We start from the raw sequence: 22,600 nt of genomic DNA, 5'->3' as shown, positions 1-22,600 counted from the left end.
ACGCGCTATCTCAGAGTGAGACGCACAGCTTCTTAGTGGACCTTCCCGCTCTACTGCCCCGGACTCCTAGGTCCCTTGGGCACTCACTAACTCTTCTCCAAATTAGAGACTCTTGGAGACATCCTAGAATAGGGGAAAAACAGGCAATTTGAATCCTAGGCATCCTGCCTCTGTTACATTTCCTGGCTGGTAAATGGGGATTGGAGCATGGGGGTGTCCTAAATTTCCAAACATGTTTGCTTTTCCTAACCCAGAATGAAATTTTAACTCAAAATTGACATTCGTCATCCCCCAAATCCCGCTGGACAGGGGGAAAATGATGCGGCTGTAAAAAACTGAAGCAGTTAACTTGGGTTCATGAATGGCTGATTCCCTCGAGCCTGGTCCACAACTGGATTTGTACCCAGTTTGGTTCCAGTGGGATCGTTCAAATGGGTCTGAAGTCTGAAAAAGATTTGGGGGTTGGGATGAGGGTGGATAAGCAGCTGTGTAGGAGCTCGTAGGGCATTGCTGGGGCCCACTGGAGTCATACGACTCCGGGATGAAGAAACAGGCAAATCTGGAGTAGGTGCAGAGAGGTTATTTTACTTCTGGGAATTGAAGCTAGACAGATGCAGCCTGGAAATAAGGGGTACAAATAAGGGTTACAATAATGAAGGTGACTAATTGGAACAATGTGCCAAGGGTCGTGGTGGATTCTCCATCCCTGGCAATTTTGAACAGCTCTGCGCTAGGAATTGTTGCGGGGCGGTTCGCCAGCCTGTGCTATCCAAGCAGTTGGACGAAATGATCCCACTGGTCCCTTCTGGCCTTGGATCTGTGACTGTCCGTAGCGTGGAAGTGGTTTTACTGGCCTGAAAGTGCTGTCACTGGTCCGGCTGGTCCCCAGCAACCAGCACCGGAAATCCACGGCCAGGGGCAGGGAGGACACAGGTGCTCCGAGGGAGGGGATGAGCCGGAGGGAAGTGGGGTGGAGTTGTGGGGCAGGAAACCTGGGTTCTCTTCCTCATCCTATGAGGTTCCCAGAGAAAGGCTCCCAGCCCCGCTGACCCCGCTTTCCCCCTGCAGTGGGTGCATGAGGAGGATCCCGATGTACTGTGCCTGCAGGAGACCAAGTGTGCAGAGAAGCTGCTGCCCCCCGAGATGCGGGAGATGCCCAAGTATCCCCACAAGTACTGGGCCTGCGCCGGCACCAAGGAGGGCTACAGCGGGGTGGCTCTGCTCTGCAAGATAGAACCGCTCAGCATCACCTACGGCATTGGTAGGGACCTGCCCCACCCCCCAGCCTCTGCCTGCTGAGCCCATGCTCCCTGCTCACCACACCCCCTACCAACCTCTGCCTGCAGACCCCTCTTTGCCCACTGCCAGGCCCTTTGCCTGCCAATCCCTCTCTGTGCCACCTACAGCCTCAGACAGGCCCTCTGGCCTTTCCCCTTGTCCCTTTCCCTTGACCCTTGCCATGCCCCCTATGCCCAGGGCCTCTCCCCTTTGGCCTCTGACGCAAGCCCCTTGTCTCCCGGCAGGCGAGGAGGAGCACGACCAGGAGGGCCGTGTGATCACGGCCGAGTTCCCCTCGCACTTCCTGGTGACGGCCTACGTGCCCAACGCGGGCCGGGGGCTGGTGAGGCTGGAGTACCGCCAGCGCTGGGATGCCGCCTTCCGGGCTTATCTGCAGGGGCTGGATGCTCGCAAGCCCCTGGTGCTCTGCGGGATCTCAACGTGGCCCACACCGAGATCGACCTGAAGAACCCCAAGGGCAACAAGAAGTCGGCAGGCTTCACGCCCGAAGAGCGCCAGGGCTTTGGGGAGCTGCTGGCAGCCGGCTTCACTGACACCTTCCGCCACCTCTATCCTGACACGCCCCACGCCTACACCTTCTGGACCTACATGATGAATGCCCGCGCCAAGAATGTGGGCTGGCGCCTTGACTACTTCCTGGTCTCAATGCGCCTGCTGGGGGCGCTGTGCGACAGCAAGATCCGCTCCCAGGCCATGGGCAGTGACCACTGCCCCGTCACCCTCTACATGGCCCTGTGAGCAGCCTGATATGGTCCCAACACCCCTGTATGGTCCTGGGAGCAGGGCGGGCCATACAGCCTGCTATGGCTCTGACACCCCTGTATGGCCCTATGACGGGGGGGTTAGGGCCATACAGCTAGATATGGGCTCAACACCCCCTCTATAGCTGTGGGAGTGGGCCCATACACCTCTCTATGGCCCTGTGTGAGGTGGGGGATCCATATGGCCATATGTGGCCCTGCACCCTCTCTCTCTCTCTAGTCCTGTGAGCAGGGTGGCCCGTACACTTCTATGGCTTTGTGAGCAAGAAAGGATTGGACTCACATGCCCCTATACATCCCTGTGAGGCCGGGTAGAGTAGAGGGAAAGCCCCCGCCCCCAAGATCAGGGGTGACTTCCCCCAAAATGAGACCTGATTCAACCCCCCAACTTGTGGGCCCTGGTGCAGTAAATCCCAGAATATCAGCAGATCCCTCCCCATCTGAAAGACCATGAGCCTCCCAAATTCAGCCCTGAACCCCCTAACTCACCCAGTGACCCCCAGTCTGAGGCCAGGAGGCCCCTGAACTTAGAGGGCCATCCAAGCAACCCCCTTATACCAACCTCCCCCCATCCTAGCCTCCAGAGAATTCCTCACCCCAGGAACTGTTTTTTACCTGTAGAACTAAGCTGCTGCCTTGCCTTTAAACCAGCCCCCCATTCTTTGCGGGGGGCGGGGGGGAACGGAGCTGTGAGGAGCATTGATTAAAGGCTTTGAAAGGAGATGCTGTGTTTCATCTCGCCCTGGGGGGGAGTGAGGCAGAGCTGGGAGACAGTCACCCTCATGCTGCCCACTGGCCTTTCTAGCTGGGGTCCCGCAGAAGGCAGCTGCAAGTGAAGGGGGGCTTTGTGGGGAAGCAGAGTTGGACTGAAGGCCCTGCCTGGGACATCACAGCCTAGAACGGAGGGATCCCCGCAGACACTCAGCTTCCAGTTACAGAAATAATGGCTGGGTAAGAGGGAGCTGCTCTGCGTGTGACTGATGCTGCCTGGGTCTGCCGACAGCCTGAGCCCATTGCTGGGTGATGGGGGAAGCAACCATGAGCATGACTGACATTGCCTGGTTCTGCCAAGAGCCTGAACCTATTGATGGGAGAGGGGGAACTGTTCCATACATCTCAATGGGGTGTTCCATCCCAGCCCCACTGCTCTGGGGGAACCAACTCCACGCCTGAAGGAGAGGTTTGGTGAGCAGAGCCCTCCTGCTCCTGGGGAGGGAGGAAGGCATGGACAGGGGGTGCCTTAATCCACCTGCAGCTGGTTCAGCCATACGTGGGCTGAGGAGGAGTTGGGGTCCTACAGAGGGACACCCTCAGGGGGCCCCCCACGTCTCCAGCAAAGGGGTGGATCCAGCCCTGGCTTGGTGGAGACACCAGCCTGTCTACAGGACGCTTCTCTCCCAGGACTCTTGCTACACACCCTGCCCCTCCCACCCCCCGGAGCTGGAAGAGATCCCAGGAGTCCTGGCTCCCAGGCCCCTGCTATAACTACTAGACCCCACTCCCCTCCCAGAAATCCCCATCCAAGCCAGGAGCAGGAGGCTCTAGGGGTTGCCAGCACTCAGGGGACTGAGCTCCAATCAGCCCCCTAGCTGGAAACCTCAGATACCTTCAACCACTGCCAACCTAGGGGGCGCTAGCCCCATGGCAGGGGGCTGGCTGGCTCGGGGTGGGGAATGGGACACGGGGCCTTTCCCTTCTAGGGGGCGCCGGCCACGATCCAGCCCTGTGGCAGGGCAGTGGCTGGCTCGGGCAGGGAATGGGACACAGGGCCTTTCCCCTCTAGGGGGTACCAGCTCAGATCAGGTCCCACAGTGCAGGCTGGCTGGCTCAGAAGTATGGGGCTCCCCCGCTCCAACCACAGTGGCTGTCCCTGGCTGTTGTTGCCCCTGTGGTGTAATGAGTTGGTGGGCTCTCAAGCTGGCAATGGGACCCCCAGACCTAGCCCTCTTCCTCCCCCCCCCCGCCAGGGTCACCATGGGGCAGAGTGATGGAGCCAGGCAGGCAGGTGCCGTATGGAATCTCTTTATTTACACTGTGAGGGCATCCATCAGTTGGGCCAGCCCTCCCCCGGGACAGACACACCGGCTTAAAGTAGCACTGCACGGGGTGGGGGGCAGAGGGGAAATGGGGGAAGAAGCCTGGGGCTGGATTTAAATAGCTATGTACAGGGGAGTGGTCAGTATGTACAAGCCAGAGCAGCAGGGAGTCCTGGGAAAGGGGGTGAACCCTATTTCTCAGCCCCCCAAAGATCCCTGAAGAACCGAGGCCGGAGACGTTCTGTTCTCCCTCCCCGAGGGGGAGGCCAGCACCAGGCTCCCCTCATCACCAACCCTCCAGGCAGATCACCCCCAGTCCTTTCCACCCCACTGCCCCATCCCCCTGGGGGTCCCCAACCCCCCACCAGGGGAGGCAGGGCCCAGCCAAGGGAGCTGGTGCTGGGCCGTGCGGGGAGGGGAGGAGTTAGGGGGCGGGAGAGGGGGCTGAGTTAGGATCACACCCCCCACGTGCGGCAACAGGGGCAGCGCTCTGCTCCCCAGGCTGCAGCGATCAGCCCAGTCGGAGCAGGGGCTGGATGGGAAGGGGTGGCCCTGTGGGGGAGCTCGGAGGCATGCTGGGAAGGCTCAGGGCCCCCATGCGACAGGGGCATTACCCATTGGCTCCCCTGCAGGAATGTGCAAAGAACCAGAGCAGCCGGGGGGGGGGGGGGGGAAGAGAGCAAACCCAGAGCAGCTTCCCCCCCGGGCATCGGGGTGGTGGTGGGGGAAATCAGGGCAGGGGCTGCTCCCCTCCAGCTCTCCCACCCAAATAAAGGTTAGCTTTGGTCCCTAAACAGAGCTAGGGCACAGGCCTTTCCCTTCTAGGGGGTACTGGCTCCCATCTGGCCCCAGGGCAGGGACTGGCTGCTTCAGGGAGGAAGGGAATGGGACATGGGGTCTGTTCCCTCAAGAGAGCACCAGCTCTGATGTGGCCCCAGGGCAGAGGACTGGCTGGCTTGGGGGGCAGGCCTGACAGAGCACAGATCAGTGGGGTGAACAGTGGCCTAAGAGATGATCCCACCATGAAGCAGCAGTGAGCTGAATCCTACTCATCACCCCTGTCCCTGGTGTCAGCTCCCGTCCCCAGTAGGTCCCATCCCCCCCAGAATGTACTCAATGCCCCCACAGCTGGGGGCCCCCCTCCCGCCCCACTTCCCTGCAGGCCAAGGGGGTGCTGGGTGTGGCAGTGTCCCCATCAGGATGGATATGGGACCCCCAGTGACTTGGCAGCTATGGGGGCTTCCTTCTTCCCTCTGGCCACCTCATCCTGGGCAGAGAGTCGCTGCTCTGTTACCCAGAGTGTCGGGGCTGGTAGGTGCCAGCTCCACCATCCAGTGTCCCTTGGGTGCGCGGGGTCTCAAGGGTGGAGAGTCCCGTCTCCGTCATCCAGTGTCCCTTGGGTGCGCGGGGTCTCAAGGGTGGAGAGTCCCGTCTCCGTCATCCAGTGTCCCTTGGGTCTGTGAGGTCTCTGGGGTGATGGGTCCCAGCTCCGTCGCCCAGTGTCCGTCGGGTGGGGGTGGTGGGTCCCAGCTCCATCGCCCAGCGTCCCTCAGGTGCGTGAAGTCTCCTGGGTGGTGAGTCCCAGCTCCATCGCTCAGTGTCCCTTGGGGGCGAAAGGGGGTCCCATCTCCATTGCCCAGTGTCTCTTGGCTGGGGGGCGGGTGTCAGGTCCCATCTCTGTCACTCAGCGTCCCTTGACTGGGTAGGTCCCAGCTGAGCCACTGTAATCCAGCTCCCTCTCGGGTTGGTCCAGACAGAGCTACCATAGTCCAACTGCCCTCTTGGGCTGGTGGGGCCCCTTGCCCTTGATACCACCGCAGCTGCCTCCATTGGTCACGTCCTGTGGGGGTCTCCTGCTCAGGCAGGATGGGAGGGGAGCAGGACCAAGGCGAGGGGCACAGGAGCGGACCAGGGGGCTGGGCAGAAGCTGGCTGAGATGGGCGGGGCTCCCCACAGCAGGGGCCGGGGGCGGCTCAGGAGAAGTTCTGGACGGGGTGGCTGACTCGCATACAGGCCCAGTACATGGCCCGGCCCAGACACAGCACAGCCAGGAGAATGACCAGCGCCCAGGAGGCGTAGATCCCACCGTACCGCCGGGCATGCTTCCACGTGCCGAACTGCGCAGAGAGAGACAGCAGTGTCAGGACACCTGGGTTCCAGCCCGGCTCTGCGCGGGGAGGGGGGTCTAATGGTTGAGGGGGCAGGGAGGTTGGGATCAGGACTCCTGGGTTCTATGTCCAAAAGACCCTTCCCCACTCAATGCCCCCTTTCTCCCAGGGCAGCACGGCGACTTAGACCGTCCTAAGGCTCCGTCAGCACGGCCCGCTCCCCTGCCCCGGTCACACACTCACCGCTAGGCCTGTGGCAGCTACCGCCACTAGGACACCTAGGAGGAGGCAGCAGATGCATCTCTTCCGGGGGTACCTGCGCCCGATGGAGGAGCTGCGGGGGAGAGAGTCAGAGTCAGACATGGACACCCAGGAGTCCTGGTCCCCTGCCCCCAGCCACCTTATTCCCCTCCCAGAGCCAGGGAGAGAACCCAGGAGTCCTGGCCCCCTCCCCTCCCACAGCCAGGGAGAGAACCCAGGAGTCCTGGCCCCCTCCCCTCCCACAGCCAGGGAGAGAACCCAGGAGTCCTGGCCCCCAGCCCCACTCGACCCCATACCCCTCCCCAGAGCTGGGGAGAGACCCCAGAAGGCCTGCCTCTGAGCTCAACCACTCCCCATGGCCTTAGACCCCACACTTCGGCCTCGCTTTCACAGCCCCTTCTACCCCTCAGCCTCCCCAGCCCACATGGGCCCAGCCCCACCCCCACTCTCTCTGTCCTGTAGCTGTGGCCCGGGGCAATGGGTCTCAGGGCAAGAAACTTACACTTTGCGGCAGTGTGGGCAGCGGGCTAAGGTGCGGTCTGTGAACTCTGTCCACTGGAAGAATGAGAACCAGAAAGAAACATACATGAGACACCCAGCCTCCTGCTCTACCCACTATACCCCATGCCCCTCCCACAGCCAGAACCCAGGAATCCTGGCTCCCAGCCTCCTACTTTACCCACTAGACCCAACGCCCCTCCTACAGCCACGGTTAGAACCCAGGAGTCCTGTCTCCCAGCCTCACCATCTCCTGCTCTAACCACTAGACCCCACTCCCCTCCCAGAGCTGGAATAGAGTCCAGGAGTCCTGGCTCCCAGCTTTCCCTACTCTACCCACCAGACCCAACGCCCCTCCCACAGCCAGAACCCAGGAGTCCTGGTTCCCAGCCCCCGTGCTGAACCCACTACACCCCGCACCCCTCCCAGAGCCAGGGACAGAACCCAGGAGTCCTGGCTGCCCCTGCTTACCAGGAAAGTATTCTTGCAGTGTCCACAGATGACCCGCACTCCCACAGGCTGGGGCTCAGGGCTCAGAGGCCCCGGGTGCACTGGGCCCAGGTTAATGATCCTTTTGCTGCAGCAGGCGAGAGAAAGCAACAGGGATGAAACCAGAGCCCTGCCCTGTCCTGGGTACCAAGCCAGGCTGTGACCTAGGGACCGCTAGTGCCAACAGGTAGGGGGCACAGGGTGTGGCCAGGAGGTTACAGGGATCCCCGGGGTCAGATAGCTGCACACTAATTCACCATGTGAGACATTTGCATGGCTGAGAGCGAGAGGATTGTGTCTACACTGGAAGTTGCGTTCCTGAAGTTAAGGCCAGTTGGGCACAGACAGGTTTCCTCCCACTCAGGTACCCCGGGAAGCATCACCCAGGCCCAACGTGCCCTCAGTGCCACCCCTCCTCGCTGCCCAGCACGGCTTGGGACCCCCCCCCCCATGGCTCACCAGTAGGGCCGGGGACAGGCAATGCGCTGGGATGTCACCTTGCAGATCAGCAGGCAGTTGCAGGGACATCTCACATACTTCTTCCCCGGGGGGGCATTCTTGATCGGCTGCAGCAGAAACAGAGAGGCGGCATGAGCCTGGGGGGTGCTGGAGGCTAGGACTTCTGGGTTCCACCCCTGGCTCTGGAGGGGGCACAGCAATCTCAGACCTTTTGCTCCACTTCCCCTGGTCCAAGCCTCGGGGTCTCCCAGCTCCAGCCAGATCCCAAGGAAGTCTTCAGAGCTGAGAATTGCCATTCCAGCTCTACGGAGAGACCATCCCCTGACACCTCGTGCCAGGGGCCGACAGACAACCCCCAAATCCCTCCCATTCCTGGGGGGGCCCTCAGGGACCCCTGCCGGGCTCACTGGAGAAACAGAGACAGGCATATGGTGGGGGAAGAGGGTAGTGGGACCTCACGGGGAGGTGAATGGGAGATCCAGCCCCCCACAGGAAGACTGTGAAATCAGTGTGGCCCAGCTCACCGTGGCCTCGTTGCAGACGCTGCACTTCACCACATGCTGGTGCATCTTGCCCTCCACGTTGATGAGGCTCTGGCAGACGCGGCAGGTGATCATGGGGGTGCTGCCACTGTCGGGGCTGGCCATGGGTGAGTAGGGTGGGGGGTCTTCGCCATGCAGCACAGCTGGGTGCCCATCCAGGAATGGTGGGAAGCCTGGGTGAGGGAACCACAGGCTACAGCCACCTGCAAGTCAGCCTGCCCTAGGCCCCTTAGCCCCACCCACCTCCCAAAGCTCCTCCCCCAGTCCCACCCTCCAGCCATTAGCTCCACCCAACAAACCACATAGCTCCTCCCAGTTCCCTTAGCCCCGCCCACCAAGACCTCCCTGACAGCTGCAGCCCCCTACCGCCCCATCGATCAAGACCCCTAACCCCTCCCCAGAACTTGTAGCCCCCACAGCCCTGCCCACTCAGCCTTAGCCCCGCCCACACCGCCCCTCCCCCACGCCCATTAGCCTCTCCCCTGCAAGGTCGTGGGGGCGGGGCCGCTCACCATGGGGCGGGGCCGGCTTCTCTGCGGCGGGACCCCCGTAGGGCGGGAGCGGCGCGGAGGGCACGAGCCCGCCAGGCCCGGCCAGGACCCCGCCCGCCCCGGGAGTGCCCGGCTCGCCGAGCTCCGCGGGCAGCAACGGGGAGCGTTCGCCGTCCCCCGACATCGCCGCTTCCCGGCTGCCGTAGCGCCCGTCCCCGGCTCCCCGCAGCGATGTCCTGAGTCACGTGAGAGGGAGACGGCCGCCTATTGGCCAAGAGGCGACCGGGTAGCAGTCATGTGATACCAACATCACGTGAGCTCAAGCCGTTCTCTCATTGACTGGCGGCTGCCAATTGCCAGCACGTAACATCAATGCTCCCCACCCATTGGCTGGATTCGTCACCCTTCTCATGTGACTCGAAATGGGCTCCCTGAATGGCTCGACTAACGGCGCCTTCCCCCACGTGATCCCGGGGGCTTCTCTTACTGGCTGGACCTTGGCAATCAGTCCCACATGATGAAAACTCTGATTGGCCAATCGCTCAGCCCGTCGTATCGTCAGCGCTTTCACGCCGTCTGATTGGCTGGAAGCGGCAACTACCCCTCGCACGACCCCTCCGGCCCCCGCCCATTGGCTACCGTCGAACTCGCCTGACCCACTAAGCCCCGCCCTCATTAGCTGCTCCGCTCCCGCCTTCCAGGCGCAGTGCGCTTCGTTGGCTGTTTCCCCTGTCAGTTGAGCCGGGCCTCACCCCGTTGGCCATACCCACTCCCAGCCAGGGCCCCTCCCACTGCCTGTCAACGACCCTCCTTATAGCCCCGCCCTCCGCAATCCCCAGGCTCCTTGTCGGGGGAAGGGGGAACTCGGCCTATGGGGCGGGACTGAGCACGCCGGGGGCAGGGGCCACCCCCCGAGCCCTCAGCTTGGCCCCAGCCCCGCTGTAAAAGCCCGCCGTTTACTGCCTGGGAAGCCTGTGGCCCCGCCCCCGAGCCCCCGGCCCCAGTGGGATGCGGGGCGTTCTGCGGGAGGTCGGGGGTCGCTCCAGCGCTGGGAGAGGGTGAACAATCGGGGGCGGCGGGTGTTACAGTTACATGTATAAGAGAAATCCCCGAATAGCGGGAGGTCTGGTCTCTCCTCGACTCCGGGGGGCTGGGAATAGGGGGGCAGGAAAGGGGTGCGTCTCTGGCGCTGGGGGGCAGGAAAGGGGTGTGTCTCTGGCGCTGGGGGGCTGGATTGGGGGGTGTCTCTGGCGCTGGGGGGCAGGAAAGGGGTGTGTCTCTGGCGCTGGGGGGCTGGATTGGGGGGTGTCTCTGGCGCTGGGGGGCAGGAAAGGGGTGTGTCTCTGGCGCTGGGGGGCTGGATAGGGGGGTGTCTCTGGCGCTGGGGGGCAGGAAAGGGGTGCGTCTCTGGCGCTGGGGGGCTGGATAGGGGGGTGTCTCTGGCGCTGGGGGGCTGGATTGGGGGGTGTCTCTGGCGCTGGGGGGCAGGAAAGGGGTGCGTCTCTGGCGCTGGGGGGCTGGATAGGGGGGTGTCTCTGGCGCTGGGGGGCAGGAAAGGGGTGCGTCTCTGGCGCTGGGGGGCTGGATAGGGGGGTGTCTCTGGCGCTGGGGGGCTGGATTGGGGGGTGTCTCTGGCGCTGGGGGGCAGGAAAGGGGTGCGTCTCTGGCGCTGGGGGGCTGGATAGGGGGGTGTCTCTGGCGCTGGGGGGCAGGAAAGGGGTGTGTCTCTGGCGCTGGGGGGCTGGATTGGGGGGGTGTCTCTGGGGCTGGGGGGCTGGATTGGGGGGTGTCTCTGGCGCTGGGGGGCTGGAATGGAGATATCTCTGGTGCTGGGGGGATAGGAGTACGGGGTCTGGAAAGGGGGGTGTCTGGCGCTGGGGGACTGGGAGTAGGGGGTCTGGATTGGGGGGTGTCTCTGGTGCTGGGGGGCTAGGAATAGTGGGGCTGGAATGGAGGTATCTTTGGTGCTGGGGGGCTAGCAATGGGGGGCTGGAAAGGGGTGTTTCTGGTGCTGCGGGGATGGGAGTAGGGGGCCTGGAAAGGGGGGTGTCTCTGGCGCCGGGGGGCTGGGAGTAGGGGGCTGGATTGGGGGGGTGTCTGCTGCCGGCCAGCTGGGAGTAGTGGGGTTGGATTGCGGGGTGTCTCTGGCGTCGGGAGGCTGGGAATGGGGAGGGGCTAGAATTATGGGGTCTCCCCCGATGCTGGGGGGCTGGAATGGGGGGTCTCCTCTGGGCACTGAGGGGCTAGGAATGGTGGGGCAGTATGGGGGGGTCTCCCCTGATGCTGGAGGGCTGGAAAGGGGGGTGTCTCTGGCGCTGAGGGGCTAGAATAGGGGATCTCCCCGGGCGCTGGGAATGGGGGGCTAAAATGGGGGTCTCTCCCCGGTGCTGGGGGACTGGGTGGGGGGGTCTCCCCGGCTGCTGGCTGGCGGGCGGGGTGGGGGGCTCAGCCGGAGCGGGGCAGAGAGCGGGGCTGCGGCTGGCGGGGCCGGGCTGGGGGCGGGGCGAAGCAGGCGGAGTCACCCGGGCCTGGCCGCGCCCGGCTCAGCATCGCCCGGACCCGCCATGGAGCCGGCAGCGTCTGAGGAGCGCAGGTGTGCGCGGGGGGAGGGGCGGACTCCTGGGTCCTCTCTAGGAGGGCTGGAACTAGGACTCCTGGGTCCCATCCCCAGTGATGGGAGGGGAGTGCTGTCTAGTGGTTACAGGGGGGGGGGCAGGTCGCCTGGGATCTCTGTCACTGATGCCCTGGGGGGGTGTCTAGGCGCTGTGGGGTGTGCCGGGCAGTCTGGGGGAGCCTTAATTAGCCCTGGCACTGACAGCGGCTGGCACTGGGGCCAGGACCCCAGGGAGGGTCTGAGGTGATCCTCTAGTGCAGGGGTTCTCAAACTGAGGGTCGGGACCCCTGAGGGGGTCGTGAGGTGATTATATCGGCGGTCGCCAGCTGTCAACCTCCACCCCAAAGCCTGCTTTGCCTCCTGCATTTATAATGGTGTGAAATATATACAAAGGTGTTTTTAATTTATAAGGGGGGTCGCACTCAGAGGCTTCCTATGGGAAAGGGGTCACCAGTAAAAAAGTTTGAGAACCACTGCTCTAGGGCAAATGGTCTGCCTGGGGAGAGAGCCCCCTGATGTGCCCCCTGCTGCACCCCCCCAGCCCAGTGCCCCCTGCTGTGCCCTCACAGCCCAACACCCTTTGCTGTGCCCCCCACTGCCCAGAGCCCCCACTGTACTCCCCTGGCTGCGCCCCCCCAGCCCAGCACCCTTGTTGTGCCCCCTGCTATATCCCCCCGTTGCCCAGCACCCCCTGCTGTACTCCCCCTGCAGCCCAGGGCCCCTAGCTGTGCGGAGCCATGCACAGTGACCCCAGCCTGGTGCAATAGGGCTAGTTCTGACCCACTCGTAATGGGTGAGGGGCCATCTGCTCCTGCAGGGAATGTGAGACTCTCCCTAACCCCTTAATGCCCTGCTGGCGGCAGGGGGTGGGGTGGGGGGGAATTGGCTGGCTCAGGGGGGCGGGGAATGAGGCATGGGGCTGTTCCAGTCCAGGGGGTGCTGGCTCTGATCCAGCCACTGGCAGCTGCAAGGAGAGTTTACTGGTGCCCCTCAGTCCCAACCCACGGCGCCCTGCTATTCCACCCCTTGCTAAGACCAGATTCTCATGTTTATGGCACCTCCAGGCTCCCCCAGCACCCGGATGAGTCAAAGCCGCCTGACCCAAACAGCCAGCTTGGTACATTTCCCTCCAAAACCCAGTGTATGACTCAATTGTGGGGGAGTAGGAGGGGGACCGGCAGGAATCGGGGCAGAGACGTCTCTCTATTCCGGGAAACCACCACCCAGATGGCAGCCTGCCAGCGCAGGGCCCTGCAGAATAATGGCTGAGGGGGGACCGGCAGGGATCGGGGCAGAGACGTCTCTCTTTTCTGGGAAACCACCGCCCAGGTGGTGCCCTGCTAGCGCCCGGTCCTGCGGAGTAATGGGCCCCTGGGGCAGCCGCTTCCCCTTCAGTGGCCTGGGCTGACCCTGCTCCCCGCCCCTCCCCACATACCCGTTAGTTAACGATCAACAGGCCAGGGAGCAATCCCAGGCCAGCCTGCCTGACTGCAGGCTGCCTACCCCCAGCACCCTTCTCCACCCTCCAGGGACAGGAGATCAGGCCCCGGCTATCTCCCGGACTAGTGGGGGCTGCGGGTTTGGAGGGAGGGACACCGGCAAAGCTGGGGTGGGGGGAGATTTCCACGCTAGCCCACGCAGGGTGGATGGTGCTGGTGAAGTGCCGTGTCCTGCCAGGCTGGGGCCCTTCTCCTAGGGACAAAGAGGAGGCAGGTCCCTGCAGGACCAGCTCAGGAGCCTGGCAGCTCAGAGGTCCCTGCCCTCGCCCTGGCCTCCCTGGGGTTGGCGCCTCGCCCATCCTCTGGCCCTGTCTCTTCCCCTTGCTCTGCAATTCCGTCCTGCCCTACTGTGGCCACTGCTCCCACCCTGGTGTTCTCCCTCTGGCCCAGCCCGGCTCCAGCCCCCTGTACCCCTGCAGCTCTGCACCGCGCTCCCGCCCCATGTCAGCCCCTGCCAGGCCGCTGAGATGGGCTGGGAGCTGGATGAGTGTGTGTGTGTGTGTCCCTGTGTCCTTGCGCCCCCTGCTGGAGGGGATAGGCCCTGCTGTGTGTGTGTATATGTGTGAGTGAGTATGTGTGTGTCCCTGCACCCCTGCTGGAGGGGATCGGCCCTGCTGTGTGTGTGTGTGTGTGTCCCTGCACCCCCTGCTGGAGGGGATTGGACTTGCTCTGTGTGTGTGTGTGTGTATCTCTGCGCCCCCTGCTGGAGGGGATTGGCCCTGCAGTGTAAACACATGACTCGTTTTAACTCTCTTGCATCTCTCTCCCCCAGCAGGTACACGTATGAGCAGCACAAGGAAACAGCCGAATGGCTGCTGGATCACACCAAGCACCGGCCTAGCTTGGCCATTATCTGTGGCTCTGGCCTTGGGGGCCTGGCTGACCTGGTGAAGGATCCAGTGGTTTTTAACTACACGGACATTCCCAACTTTCCCCAGAGCACAGGTACCCGGTGAGGGGCAGCTATATTGTACAATGGGCACAAGGGGCAGAAGAGGGTGCGGGAGGGGAAAGGGCCGCTATACTGTATAATGGGCAATATGGGGCGAGGGACAGGGGGGTGCAGAGGGCGAGTGGTGGGGGCGGGGGTGCAGCGGGCGAGGGGGTGCAGAGTGTGAGGGGCAGGGGGTGCAGAGGCGAGGCAGGACCTACACTGTGTAAGATGCCCTGGGGCCGGCGTTTAACCCTTTCCCGTCTCTGGCAGTGGCAGGCCATGCTGGGAAGCTGGTGTTCGGGATGTTGGCGGGGGTAAGCTGCGTGGTGATGAAGGGCCGGTTCCACATGTATGAGGGGTACCCACTGTGGAAGGTGAGTGGCTCCTTGTGGGGAAGGTGGTGTGGGGGGAGCCCAGGGCTGGGCTAGCAGGGGGCTGTGGGTCGGTAGTGAGGGGCACAGGGGAATGGGGGTCTGTGGTTTGGGAGTCAGGGGGGAGGGGAGGGGGTTGCGATTTGGGAATGAGGGGCATGGTGGGAGGGGAGCTGCGAGTCGGCAGTGAGGGACACAGGGGGGCTGCGGTTCAGGAGTGAGGGGCATGGGGGGACGGGAGGGGGGCTGTGGTTCGGGATTGCGGGGCATGGGGGGAGGGGAGGGGAGCTGAGCTGCGGTTCGGGAGTGAGGGCTGGCCTTTGACCAGGGCGATAAGGGCAGCTGCCCAAGGCGACGGTGCTGATGGGGGCGCATTTGATAGGTCCCTTGTGACTTTCCCTGTGGCCAGCCAGCTGGGCTTAAGGAGGGGAAGCCCTACTGCCAGCCCAGCCAGGGTTGGCGGGGGGGGGGAGAGAGAAAAACACACACATCCAAGCTGCAGCTTGAGGCACTCACTCACCCAGAGGAGCAGGAGCAGGGGAGGGTGCCCGGTGGGGTTCCCCCACTCTCCTGGCACAGGGGGCCCCCTGTAGACACCATGGGCAGGCTGTGCTGGGTCCTGCCTGATGTCGGGGGTGGGGGGATGGTGTTGAAGGAGGAGTGTGTGTGCAGCTTGTCTCTGTGTGTGCTGGCTGACTGGGGACTTGCAGCAGTCCAGCTCTCTGGTTGTGCTTTAGTGTAGAGCAGGCCAGGGTCCACCCCCCCTTCTCTTCCCCTTCCCTACTAAGAGTCCCACTTGTCCAGGGAAGGGCTTGCTCTGTCCCCTGGCATTGCCCGCAGGACTGGAGCGCATATTTAGCTCCACACAGTGAGCACCACGAGGGGCGCTACTGCAGCCTGCCTGCTCCCATCCCATCCCTTCCCTGCAGAGAGCTGACACGTGGGGGGGCATGCGCTGGGTCATGTTACCCCTCCTCCCCAGTTTTCTGCCAGGATTTGTCTGCTGATCTCTCCCCCTCCCTCCCCTGCTTGCTGGAGGCACCTGGGAGCAGTAGGGAGGAAGGGCTGCTGCTTCAGCTCTGCAGGGAGAGGTTAGGTATGGGAGGGAGGAGGGAACAGCTGCTTTCCCATAGGGGACCTGAGGGCAAGGGGGAAGGCTGGGCTGCCTGGGGAGGGCGCTGTATGACACTCCAGCTGATGGAGAGGGACCTTTAAATTGTGCCCTCCCCCCCCCCCCCAGCAGTTGAAGGTCCTGTTCTCCCTGCTCCCCTGGTTCAGAGGCTTCACTTTCTTGGTCCCAGGGGGGCTGCTGCCTCCCCAGAGTCAGGCAGGGAGGTGCATAGGAGATAAATGAGTGTGACACTGAGATCAACGCCCCCATGTGCCTCCTCCCCTACCCCCAACCTGAACAGGAGTGGGTATGGGAATCACAGTGGGTGGTGTCTGCCTGCCTGCTGTGACCTCCTTGAAACCCGTTTACCTTTCATTCAATCCCTGATTGCTTACCCATACCCTCAGGCTTTCTTTTTTCAACAGTTTCTGTTTCCACTACAAGTTGTACTTAACAGTATACTGAAATTCCTTGGGGCAGGGCCTGGTCTAAACTGTTGAGCACAATGTTGTGTACATTTCAGTGCTGCATCAAGATTAAGAATAAGGAAACTCCTTTCTTTACTCCCATCTTAATCCCATATCCTGCAAACCTAATTCATCCTCTGGAAGTCATGGGTTCCTGCTGTTAGTGTGAGGATGGAACTGAGCATAATGTGTGATAGCCCACAAAAGCTTATGCTCAAATAAATTTGTTAGTCTCTAAAATGTCACAAGGACTCCTCCTTGTTTTTGCTGATACAGACTAACACGGCTACCACTCTGAAACCTGTGTGGTGGTTGTGATTTACAGTTTCAATCAGGCATTCAAGCTGAGAGAGAACTCTAGTGGGGATAAAAAGAAAAGGAGTACTTGTGGCACCTTAGAGACTAACCAATTTATTAGAGCATAAGCTTTCGTGAGCTACAGCTGTAGCTCACGAAAGCTTATGCTCTAATAAATTGGTTAGTCTCTAAGGTGCCACAAGTACTCCTTTTCTTTTTGCGAATACAGAGTAACACGGCTGTTACTCTGAAACCTGTCTAGTGGGGATAGGTTTCAGCAGGGTAGCTGTGTAAGGCTGTGTCTGCATTCCACTTTCAGTGCTAAAACTTTTGTCATTCAGGGGTGTGAAAAAACATTCAGGGGTGTGAAAAGTTTTAGCACTGAAAAGCGCCAGTATAGACAACGCTTTATCACCGGGAGCCGCACTCCTGGTGATAAAGCTACCATCGCACTCCCGCGATAAAGCATGTCTGTACTGCCCACGGCACAGCGTGGGGGCACTGCTGCGTAACGTGGGTAGTGTAGACATACCCTTAGTCTGTATCAGCAAAAACGACGAACATCCTTGTGGCACTTTAGAGACTAACAAATTTATTTGGGCATAAGCTTTTGTGGGCTAAAACCCACTTCATCAGATGCATGGAGTGGTAAATACAGTAAGCAGGTATAAATATGCAGCATATGAAAAGATGGGAGTTACCTTACCAAGTGTGGGGGGTCAGTGCTAACGAGACCAATGCAATCAAGGTGGACGTCGCCCGTTCCCAACAGTTGACAAGAAGGGGTGAGTATCAACAGAGGGAAATTATTTTTTGTAGTGACCCAGCCACTCCCAGTCTTTATTCAGGCCTAATTTGATGGTGTCAAGTTTGCAAATTAATTCCAGTTCTGCAGTTTCTCATTGAAGTCTGTTTTGGAAGTTTTTTTGTTGAAGAATGGCTACTTTTAAGTCTATTATTAAGTGTCCAGGGAGATTGAAGTGCTCTCCTACTGGGTTTTCAATGTTACAATTCTTGATGTCTGATTTGTGTCCATTTATTCTTTTGCGTAGAGTCTGTCCAATCTGGCTAATGTACATGGCAGAGGGGCATTGCTGGCACATGATGGCATATATCACATTGGTTGATGTGCAGGTGAACGAGCCTCTGATAGTGTGGGCTGATGTGGTTAGGTCCTATGATGGTCCCTTGAATAGATATGCGAACAGAGTTGGCAACGGGGTTTGTTGCACGGATTGGTTCCTGGGTTAGTGTTTCTGTTGTGTGGTGTGTAGTTGCTGGTGAGTATTTGCTTCAAGTTGGGGGGCTGTCTGTAAGCGAGGACTGGCCTGTCTACCAAGGTCTGTGAGAGTGAGGGATCGTCCTTCAGGATAGGTTGTAGATCCTTGATGATGCACTGGAGAGGTTTTAGTTGCGGGCTGTAGGTGATGTCTAGTGGTGTTCTGTTACTTTCTTTATTGGGCCTGTCCTGTAGTAGGTGACCCTTCTGACTCTGTCAGTCTGTTTCCACACTTCCCCAGGTAGGTATTGTAGTTTTAAGAATGCATGATAGAGATCCTGTAGGTGTTTGTCTCTGTCTGAGGGATTGGAGCAAATGCGGTTGTATCTTAGGGCTTGGCTGTAGACAATGGATCATGTGATGTGGTTTGGATGAAAGCTGGAGGCATGTAGGTAAGTACAGCGGTCAGTAGGTTTCCGGTATAGGGTGGTGTTTGTGTGACCATCGCTTATTTGTACTGTAGTGTCCAGAAAGTGGATCTCTTGTGTGGACTGGTCCAGGCTGAGGTTGATGGTGGGGTGGAAATTGTTGAAATCCTGGTGGAATTCCTCAAGGGCCTCCTTCCCGTGGGTCCATATGATGAAGATGTCATCAGTGTAGTGCAAATAGAGTAGGGGCGCTAGGGGACGAGAGCTGAGGAAGCGTTGTTCTAAGTCAGCCATAAAAATGTTGGCATACTGTGGGGCCATGCGGGTACCCACAGCAGTGCTGCTGACTTGAAGGTATAAATCATCCCCAAATCTGAAATGGTTCTGGGTGAGGACAAAGTCACAAAGCTCAGCCACCAGGTTTGCTGTGACATTATCGGGGATACTGTTCCTGACAGCTTGTAGACTGGGAGTGGCTGGATCACTACAAAAAATAATTTTCCCTCTGTTGATACTCACACCTTCTTGTCAACTGTTGGGAATGGGTCACATCCACCCTAATTGAATTGGCCTCGTTAGCACTCACCCCGCATTTGGTAAGGCAACTCCCATCTTTTCATGTGCTGTACCTGCCCACTGTATTTTTCACTCCATGCATCTGAGAAAGTGGGTTATAGCCCACCAAAGCTTATGCGCAAATAAATTTGTTAGTCCTTGTGGCACCTGAGAGACTAACATGTATTTGGGCATAAGTGTTTCCCATTCTTCTTCCCCCCCCCCCCCACCCACCCACACTTCAACTCTGCTGCTCTGGCTTATAAATAGGCTTGGTAGAATGCACTTTTTATTTTTTTATGAGGTTGATGTGTAATATAAACTTTATTTTTAAGCTTTTTTGTCTTTTTATAGTTTGTAATTTTCACAGTTGTGGGAAATTATCGGGGGCAGGTCAGATAACTTTTTAATAACAGTAGAACTTGAGATTCAAAGAGTTCAGGCTTTAAAGCTGTTAAAACACAGAGAGACAAGGTGGCTGAGGTAATATCTTTGTTTGGACCAACTTTGGTTGGTGAAAGAGAGAAGCCCTTTTGAGCTTCACAGACCTGGAGAAGAGCTCTGTGGGGTTTGAAATCTTGTCTCTTTCACCAGCTGAAGTCAGTCCAATTAAAGATATTACCTCACCCACCTTGTGGCTCTCATATCCAGGTGCCAACATGACTACAACAAAACAGCAAAACCCACTAAGTGTCAGTATCACATGTCAAAATATACAAAATAACTATCCGAAAACCAGAAAGGATTTGTTGATTTAACTATTCATTCACTAGTCCATTTGTAACAAGCCCAATTCAGAAGTTTAGATCACTGAATTTTGACTCTAACAAGTTTTCAAGCAGCATTTTTCTTACTTTCCCTATTTGTAAATAAATTATTTATTACTGATGGAAATATTTGTGTGTGTACAGTGAAATCAACAGCTAATTTCTAAGTTATCCGCAAAAAAACCGTAGAGTTTTCACTACAGCCCCACCCCCCAACACGCTGTCATGAAAGTACTACATCCTTAAACTCATGGGGCACCAAAATATAAATTCACCTAGGGTGCCATTTTCCTTACGGCCGGCCCTGAGGGACACAGGGGGCTGCGGTTCAGAAGTGAGGGGCATGGGGGAAGGGAAAGGGAGCTGCAGTTCAGGAGTGAGGGACATGTGGGGGCTGTGGTTCAGGAGTGAGGGGAGCTGTGGCTTGGGAGTGAGGGGCATGGGAGGAGGGAAGGGGGGCTGCGATTCAGGAATGGGGGGCATGGGGAAAGGGGAGAGGAGGGGGCTGTGGGTTGGGGGTGAGGGGCACCAGCAGAGCTGTATTGGGGTACCCAGGGCTGGGTAGCGTCTGGCATTGGATGCCCCTCCCCCCCTACAGGTGACGTTCCCGGTGCGGATCTTCCACCTGCTGGGCGCAGGGACCCTGATTGTCACCAACGCGGCTGGTGGCCTCAACCGCGGGTATCAGGTGGGTGACATCATGGTGATCCGGGACCACATCAACATGCCCGGACTGGCAGGCACCAACCCGCTGAGCGGCCCCTATGATGAGAGGTAGGAGCTGCCCCTCCCACCCACCCCCCCGCCGGGCACCCTGCACCTCCCGTCCCTGCCCCCCGTGCTGCTCTGCCCCCCCGCTGCCCTGCACTGCCAGGCACCCGGCCCCCTCCTGCTGCCCTGGGCACCCAGTGCCCTCCCTCCCTGCTGCCCCCTACCCCCCAGTATTTTCCTACAGCTCCTCCCTTGCCATGGCCAGTAGTGGCAGCAGTGTAAAGCCCGGGAAATGGGTGGGCGCCCCTGGGTGGGGACAGGACCCTGAGTCCTGGCCAGAGCCCAGCACAAGGGACCCCAGGGCCATTCCCTGCTCTGGGAAGGGATGGGGGTGCGCCTCCGTCTCCTTCCCCCCCACGAGCTCTCTCCCCTCCCCTGCCTGCATAGGTTCGGGCCCCGCTTCCCAGCCATGTCGGACTCCTACGACGAGCAGCTACGGGGCCTGGCGCTGGCAGTGGGCAGGGAGCTGGGCTATGGCCCCAGCCTGCATGAGGGTGTCTACTGCACCGTGGGGGGGCCCAACTACGAGACCATCGCTGAGTGCCGCTTCCTGCAGCAGCTGGGCGCCGACGCCGTAGGTGAGCCGAGGGAGGGCAGTGGAAAGGAGGAGGGAATGGGGAGGGACAGGAAGGAAGGAACGGGACAGAGGAGGGAACAGGGGGGAAGAGGAGGAAGGAACGGAAAGGGAGGGAGGGAGGGAGGGAAGGAACAGGGCAGAGGAGGGAACAGGGAGGGAGGGAAGGAAGGGAATGGGGCAGAGGAAGGAAGGGAATGGGGCAGAGGAAGGAACGGGGAGGGAGGGACGGGAAGGAATGGGGCAGCATAGGGAACAGGGAGGGAGGGAAAGAAGGGAGGGAGGAAGGACGGGACAGAGGAGGGAACGGGGAGGGAGGGAACGGGGAGGGAGGTAGCAAAGGAAGGGATAGGAGGGAGGAGAGGGAGGGAAAGAGGCAAACAGAGCTTAGGAGGGAACGGGAAGGGCAAGCAGCTGCGGGCGGGGGCTGGGCATCGCCGGCTCTCTGTCGCCCCCTGCAGACTGACACAGGCTCTGCCCCCAGGGATGAGCACGGTGCCCGAGGTGCTTGTGGCCCGGCACTGCGGCCTGCGCGTCTTCGGCTTCTCTCTGATCACCAACAAGGCAGTGCTGGAGTACGGGACCCGGGAGAAGGCCAACCATGCCGAGGTGCTGGAGGCCGGGCGCCAGGCTGCTCTCAAGCTGGAGCGCCTGGTCTCCATGCTGGTGGAGCGCATGAAGGGCAATGGCCTGGTGTAGCCGGCCAGAGGAGGGGCCCCTCCCCTGGCACCTGCCTCCACTGCAAACTGCTGCCCTGCCCGCTCCCCCACGGCTTGCTCTGCCAGCCTGCTCCCCACTCTTGATTTTTGTGGCCGCTGCTCCCGGCTCCCATGTACGCTGATCCCAGCCCAGAGCCCCCCTCAGGCAGCCCCTGACCCCATCCCTTCCCCCATGGGGGGGCGTCCGAGCCTGGTGTCCTGTGGTGCTCACAGCGTGGCTGCTGGAGTCCCGCAGACCATGGGACGCCTGCCCAAGCCCATGTCTCAGCTCCAACCCCCACTAATGCCCCCCTCCAGGGATGCAGCCTGGGATGCTCCACCTGAAAGCACCTGCCTCAATTGCTGGTGCTACTGGGGAGTGTCACCTGGCTAGTGACCCCACAAAAGACCCTGCATTCGGCCGCGTAGACTGAGATATGGCGAACGCCACTCTTAAATCCCCTGGGCGGTTCGCCTGAGCCTGTGCCGCCTGCTCACAGGCGGGGGAACGTCTCGGGGGTGTTATCCGAACCCCCTTTCTCACAGCTGGGAAGGGACCAACCCTCGGCTCAGCGCCGAGGAGGTGGGGATGGCTGCCCAACCCTGACCAGGCGCCAGGCCATGTTTGGTGCAGGCAGGAGCCGGCCCCCTCTTCACATTCCCACGTTGGACCATTCTGGCTCTTTTGCAGTGATGTGTTTTGTTACCAATGCTCAGTTTGCAGCTGGGATGATTGAGAGCTGCCACTGAAATGGGGAGCCCCCAGTGAACTGCGGGTTTGGCTCCCCTCCACACCAGGCGGCTCTGCCCCTCCCTGCCCTGCTGCATTTTATCATAGGACCACTCCACGGCTGCGCCTTGCTAACAATACAGCAATGACAGAACAAGGGGGTCTCACGGCTCAGTTTCTTTGAAAGCATTTTGGGGCGGGCTGATGTGTTGTCTTGTAGGGGCGGGGCTTGGCTTGTGAGGGGTGTGGTCTATTTCTGCATCCCTTCCTGTCTTTCCCCCACTCCACAGTGACCCTCCACCACTGTATACTGGAGGGAGGGGTTGAGTCTTTGGCCGGTTAGTGCCAGTTGCGACAGTGCTGGGCCGCCTGCCCCCTTGGCTACTGTTGGGTGAAACCCTCTGAGTGGGGTCCTCCAGAATCCGGGCTGGTGGGGGGAAGGCCCTATCGCCAATCAGCTGTCACATGACATCCCCCATCTCTGTCCCCCAAGTTACCTGTCCATCCATCCCCACATGAACCCCTTTAGCCCTCCCCTCTGAGTATCTGAACTCCTTGGGCCACTCCCAGACTGGGCAGGAGTCATGGCAGGAGTCATGGCTGGATTAATGGGAGTGTCGT

At 60.1% G+C, this 22,600-nt stretch overlaps 3 protein-coding genes across 7 annotated transcripts; 2 read left to right on the top strand and 1 right to left on the bottom strand.

Annotated features, from left to right (window-relative positions):
• Positions 1-23: 23 nt before the first annotated feature.
• On the bottom strand, positions 24-9,232 carry PIP4P1 (phosphatidylinositol-4,5-bisphosphate 4-phosphatase 1). 2 transcript variants are annotated; one of them, XM_073308534.1, is made up of 7 exons: positions 8,966-9,232; positions 8,436-8,626; positions 7,912-8,018; positions 7,435-7,540; positions 6,968-7,020; positions 6,448-6,538; positions 24-123 (listed from the first exon to the last, which is right to left on the bottom strand). In XM_073308534.1, exons 1-7 carry the CDS (start codon positions 9,126-9,128, stop codon positions 103-105), a joined length of 732 nt encoding a protein of 243 aa, XP_073164635.1. In that variant the 5' UTR covers positions 9,129-9,232; the 3' UTR covers positions 24-102. The 2 variants fall into 2 exon arrangements, with proteins under 2 accessions (XP_073164635.1, XP_073164634.1); XM_073308533.1 differs by lacking the exon at positions 24-123 and adding an exon at positions 572-6,213 and having other exon boundaries at positions 8,966-9,229.
• Positions 468-2,781, top strand: APEX1 (apurinic/apyrimidinic endodeoxyribonuclease 1). Its single transcript, XM_073309492.1, is given in 4 exon segments — positions 468-489; positions 1,019-1,261; positions 1,524-1,706; positions 1,709-2,781. Coding segments are annotated over 4 exon segments (777 nt in total). The 3' UTR covers positions 2,038-2,781.
• A 2,177-nt stretch (positions 9,233-11,409) lies between the features above and the next one.
• On the top strand, positions 11,410-22,136 carry PNP (purine nucleoside phosphorylase). 4 transcript variants are annotated; one of them, XM_073308507.1, is made up of 6 exons: positions 11,410-11,537; positions 13,833-14,002; positions 14,262-14,365; positions 19,805-19,980; positions 20,365-20,555; positions 21,036-22,136. In XM_073308507.1, the coding sequence occupies exons 1-6, from the start codon at positions 11,509-11,511 to the stop codon at positions 21,248-21,250; spliced, it is 885 nt and encodes a 294-aa protein (XP_073164608.1). In that variant the 5' UTR covers positions 11,410-11,508; the 3' UTR covers positions 21,251-22,136. The 4 variants fall into 4 exon arrangements, with proteins under 4 accessions (XP_073164608.1, XP_073164607.1, XP_073164606.1 ...); XM_073308506.1 differs by having other exon boundaries at positions 11,411-11,537; positions 13,830-14,002; XM_073308505.1 differs by lacking the exon at positions 11,410-11,537 and adding an exon at positions 12,805-12,887.
• The last annotated feature ends 464 nt before the right edge of the window (positions 22,137-22,600 follow it).

This window comes from Lepidochelys kempii, chromosome 13 (genome assembly GCF_965140265.1).
Source record: "Lepidochelys kempii isolate rLepKem1 chromosome 13, rLepKem1.hap2, whole genome shotgun sequence".
Lineage (NCBI taxonomy): Eukaryota > Metazoa > Chordata > Testudines > Cheloniidae > Lepidochelys > Lepidochelys kempii.
This window is presented reverse-complemented; position numbering and strand designations above follow the sequence as displayed.

Bases quoted from the DNA above. Each gene is read 5' to 3' on its own strand.
- PIP4P1 (XM_073308533.1), bottom strand. From the start codon at position 9,128: ATGTCGGGGGACGGCGAACGCTCCCCGTTGCTGCCCGCGGAGCTCGGC. The intron at 8,627-8,965 runs GTGAGCGGCCCC...TCCCTCACCCAG, and splicing joins GAAGCCGGCCCCGCCCCATG to GCTTCCCACCATTCCTGGAT. The intron at 6,539-6,967 runs GTAAGTTTCTTG...TCTCCCCCGCAG, and splicing joins TGCCCACACTGCCGCAAAGT to CTCCTCCATCGGGCGCAGGT.
- PNP (XM_073308504.1), top strand. From the start codon at position 12,820: ATGGCTGAGGGGGGACCGGCAGGGATCGGGGCAGAGACGTCTCTCTTT. The intron at 14,366-19,804 runs GTGAGTGGCTCC...CCCCCCCTACAG, and splicing joins AGGGGTACCCACTGTGGAAG to GTGACGTTCCCGGTGCGGAT. The intron at 19,981-20,364 runs GTAGGAGCTGCC...CTGCCTGCATAG, and splicing joins AGCGGCCCCTATGATGAGAG to GTTCGGGCCCCGCTTCCCAG.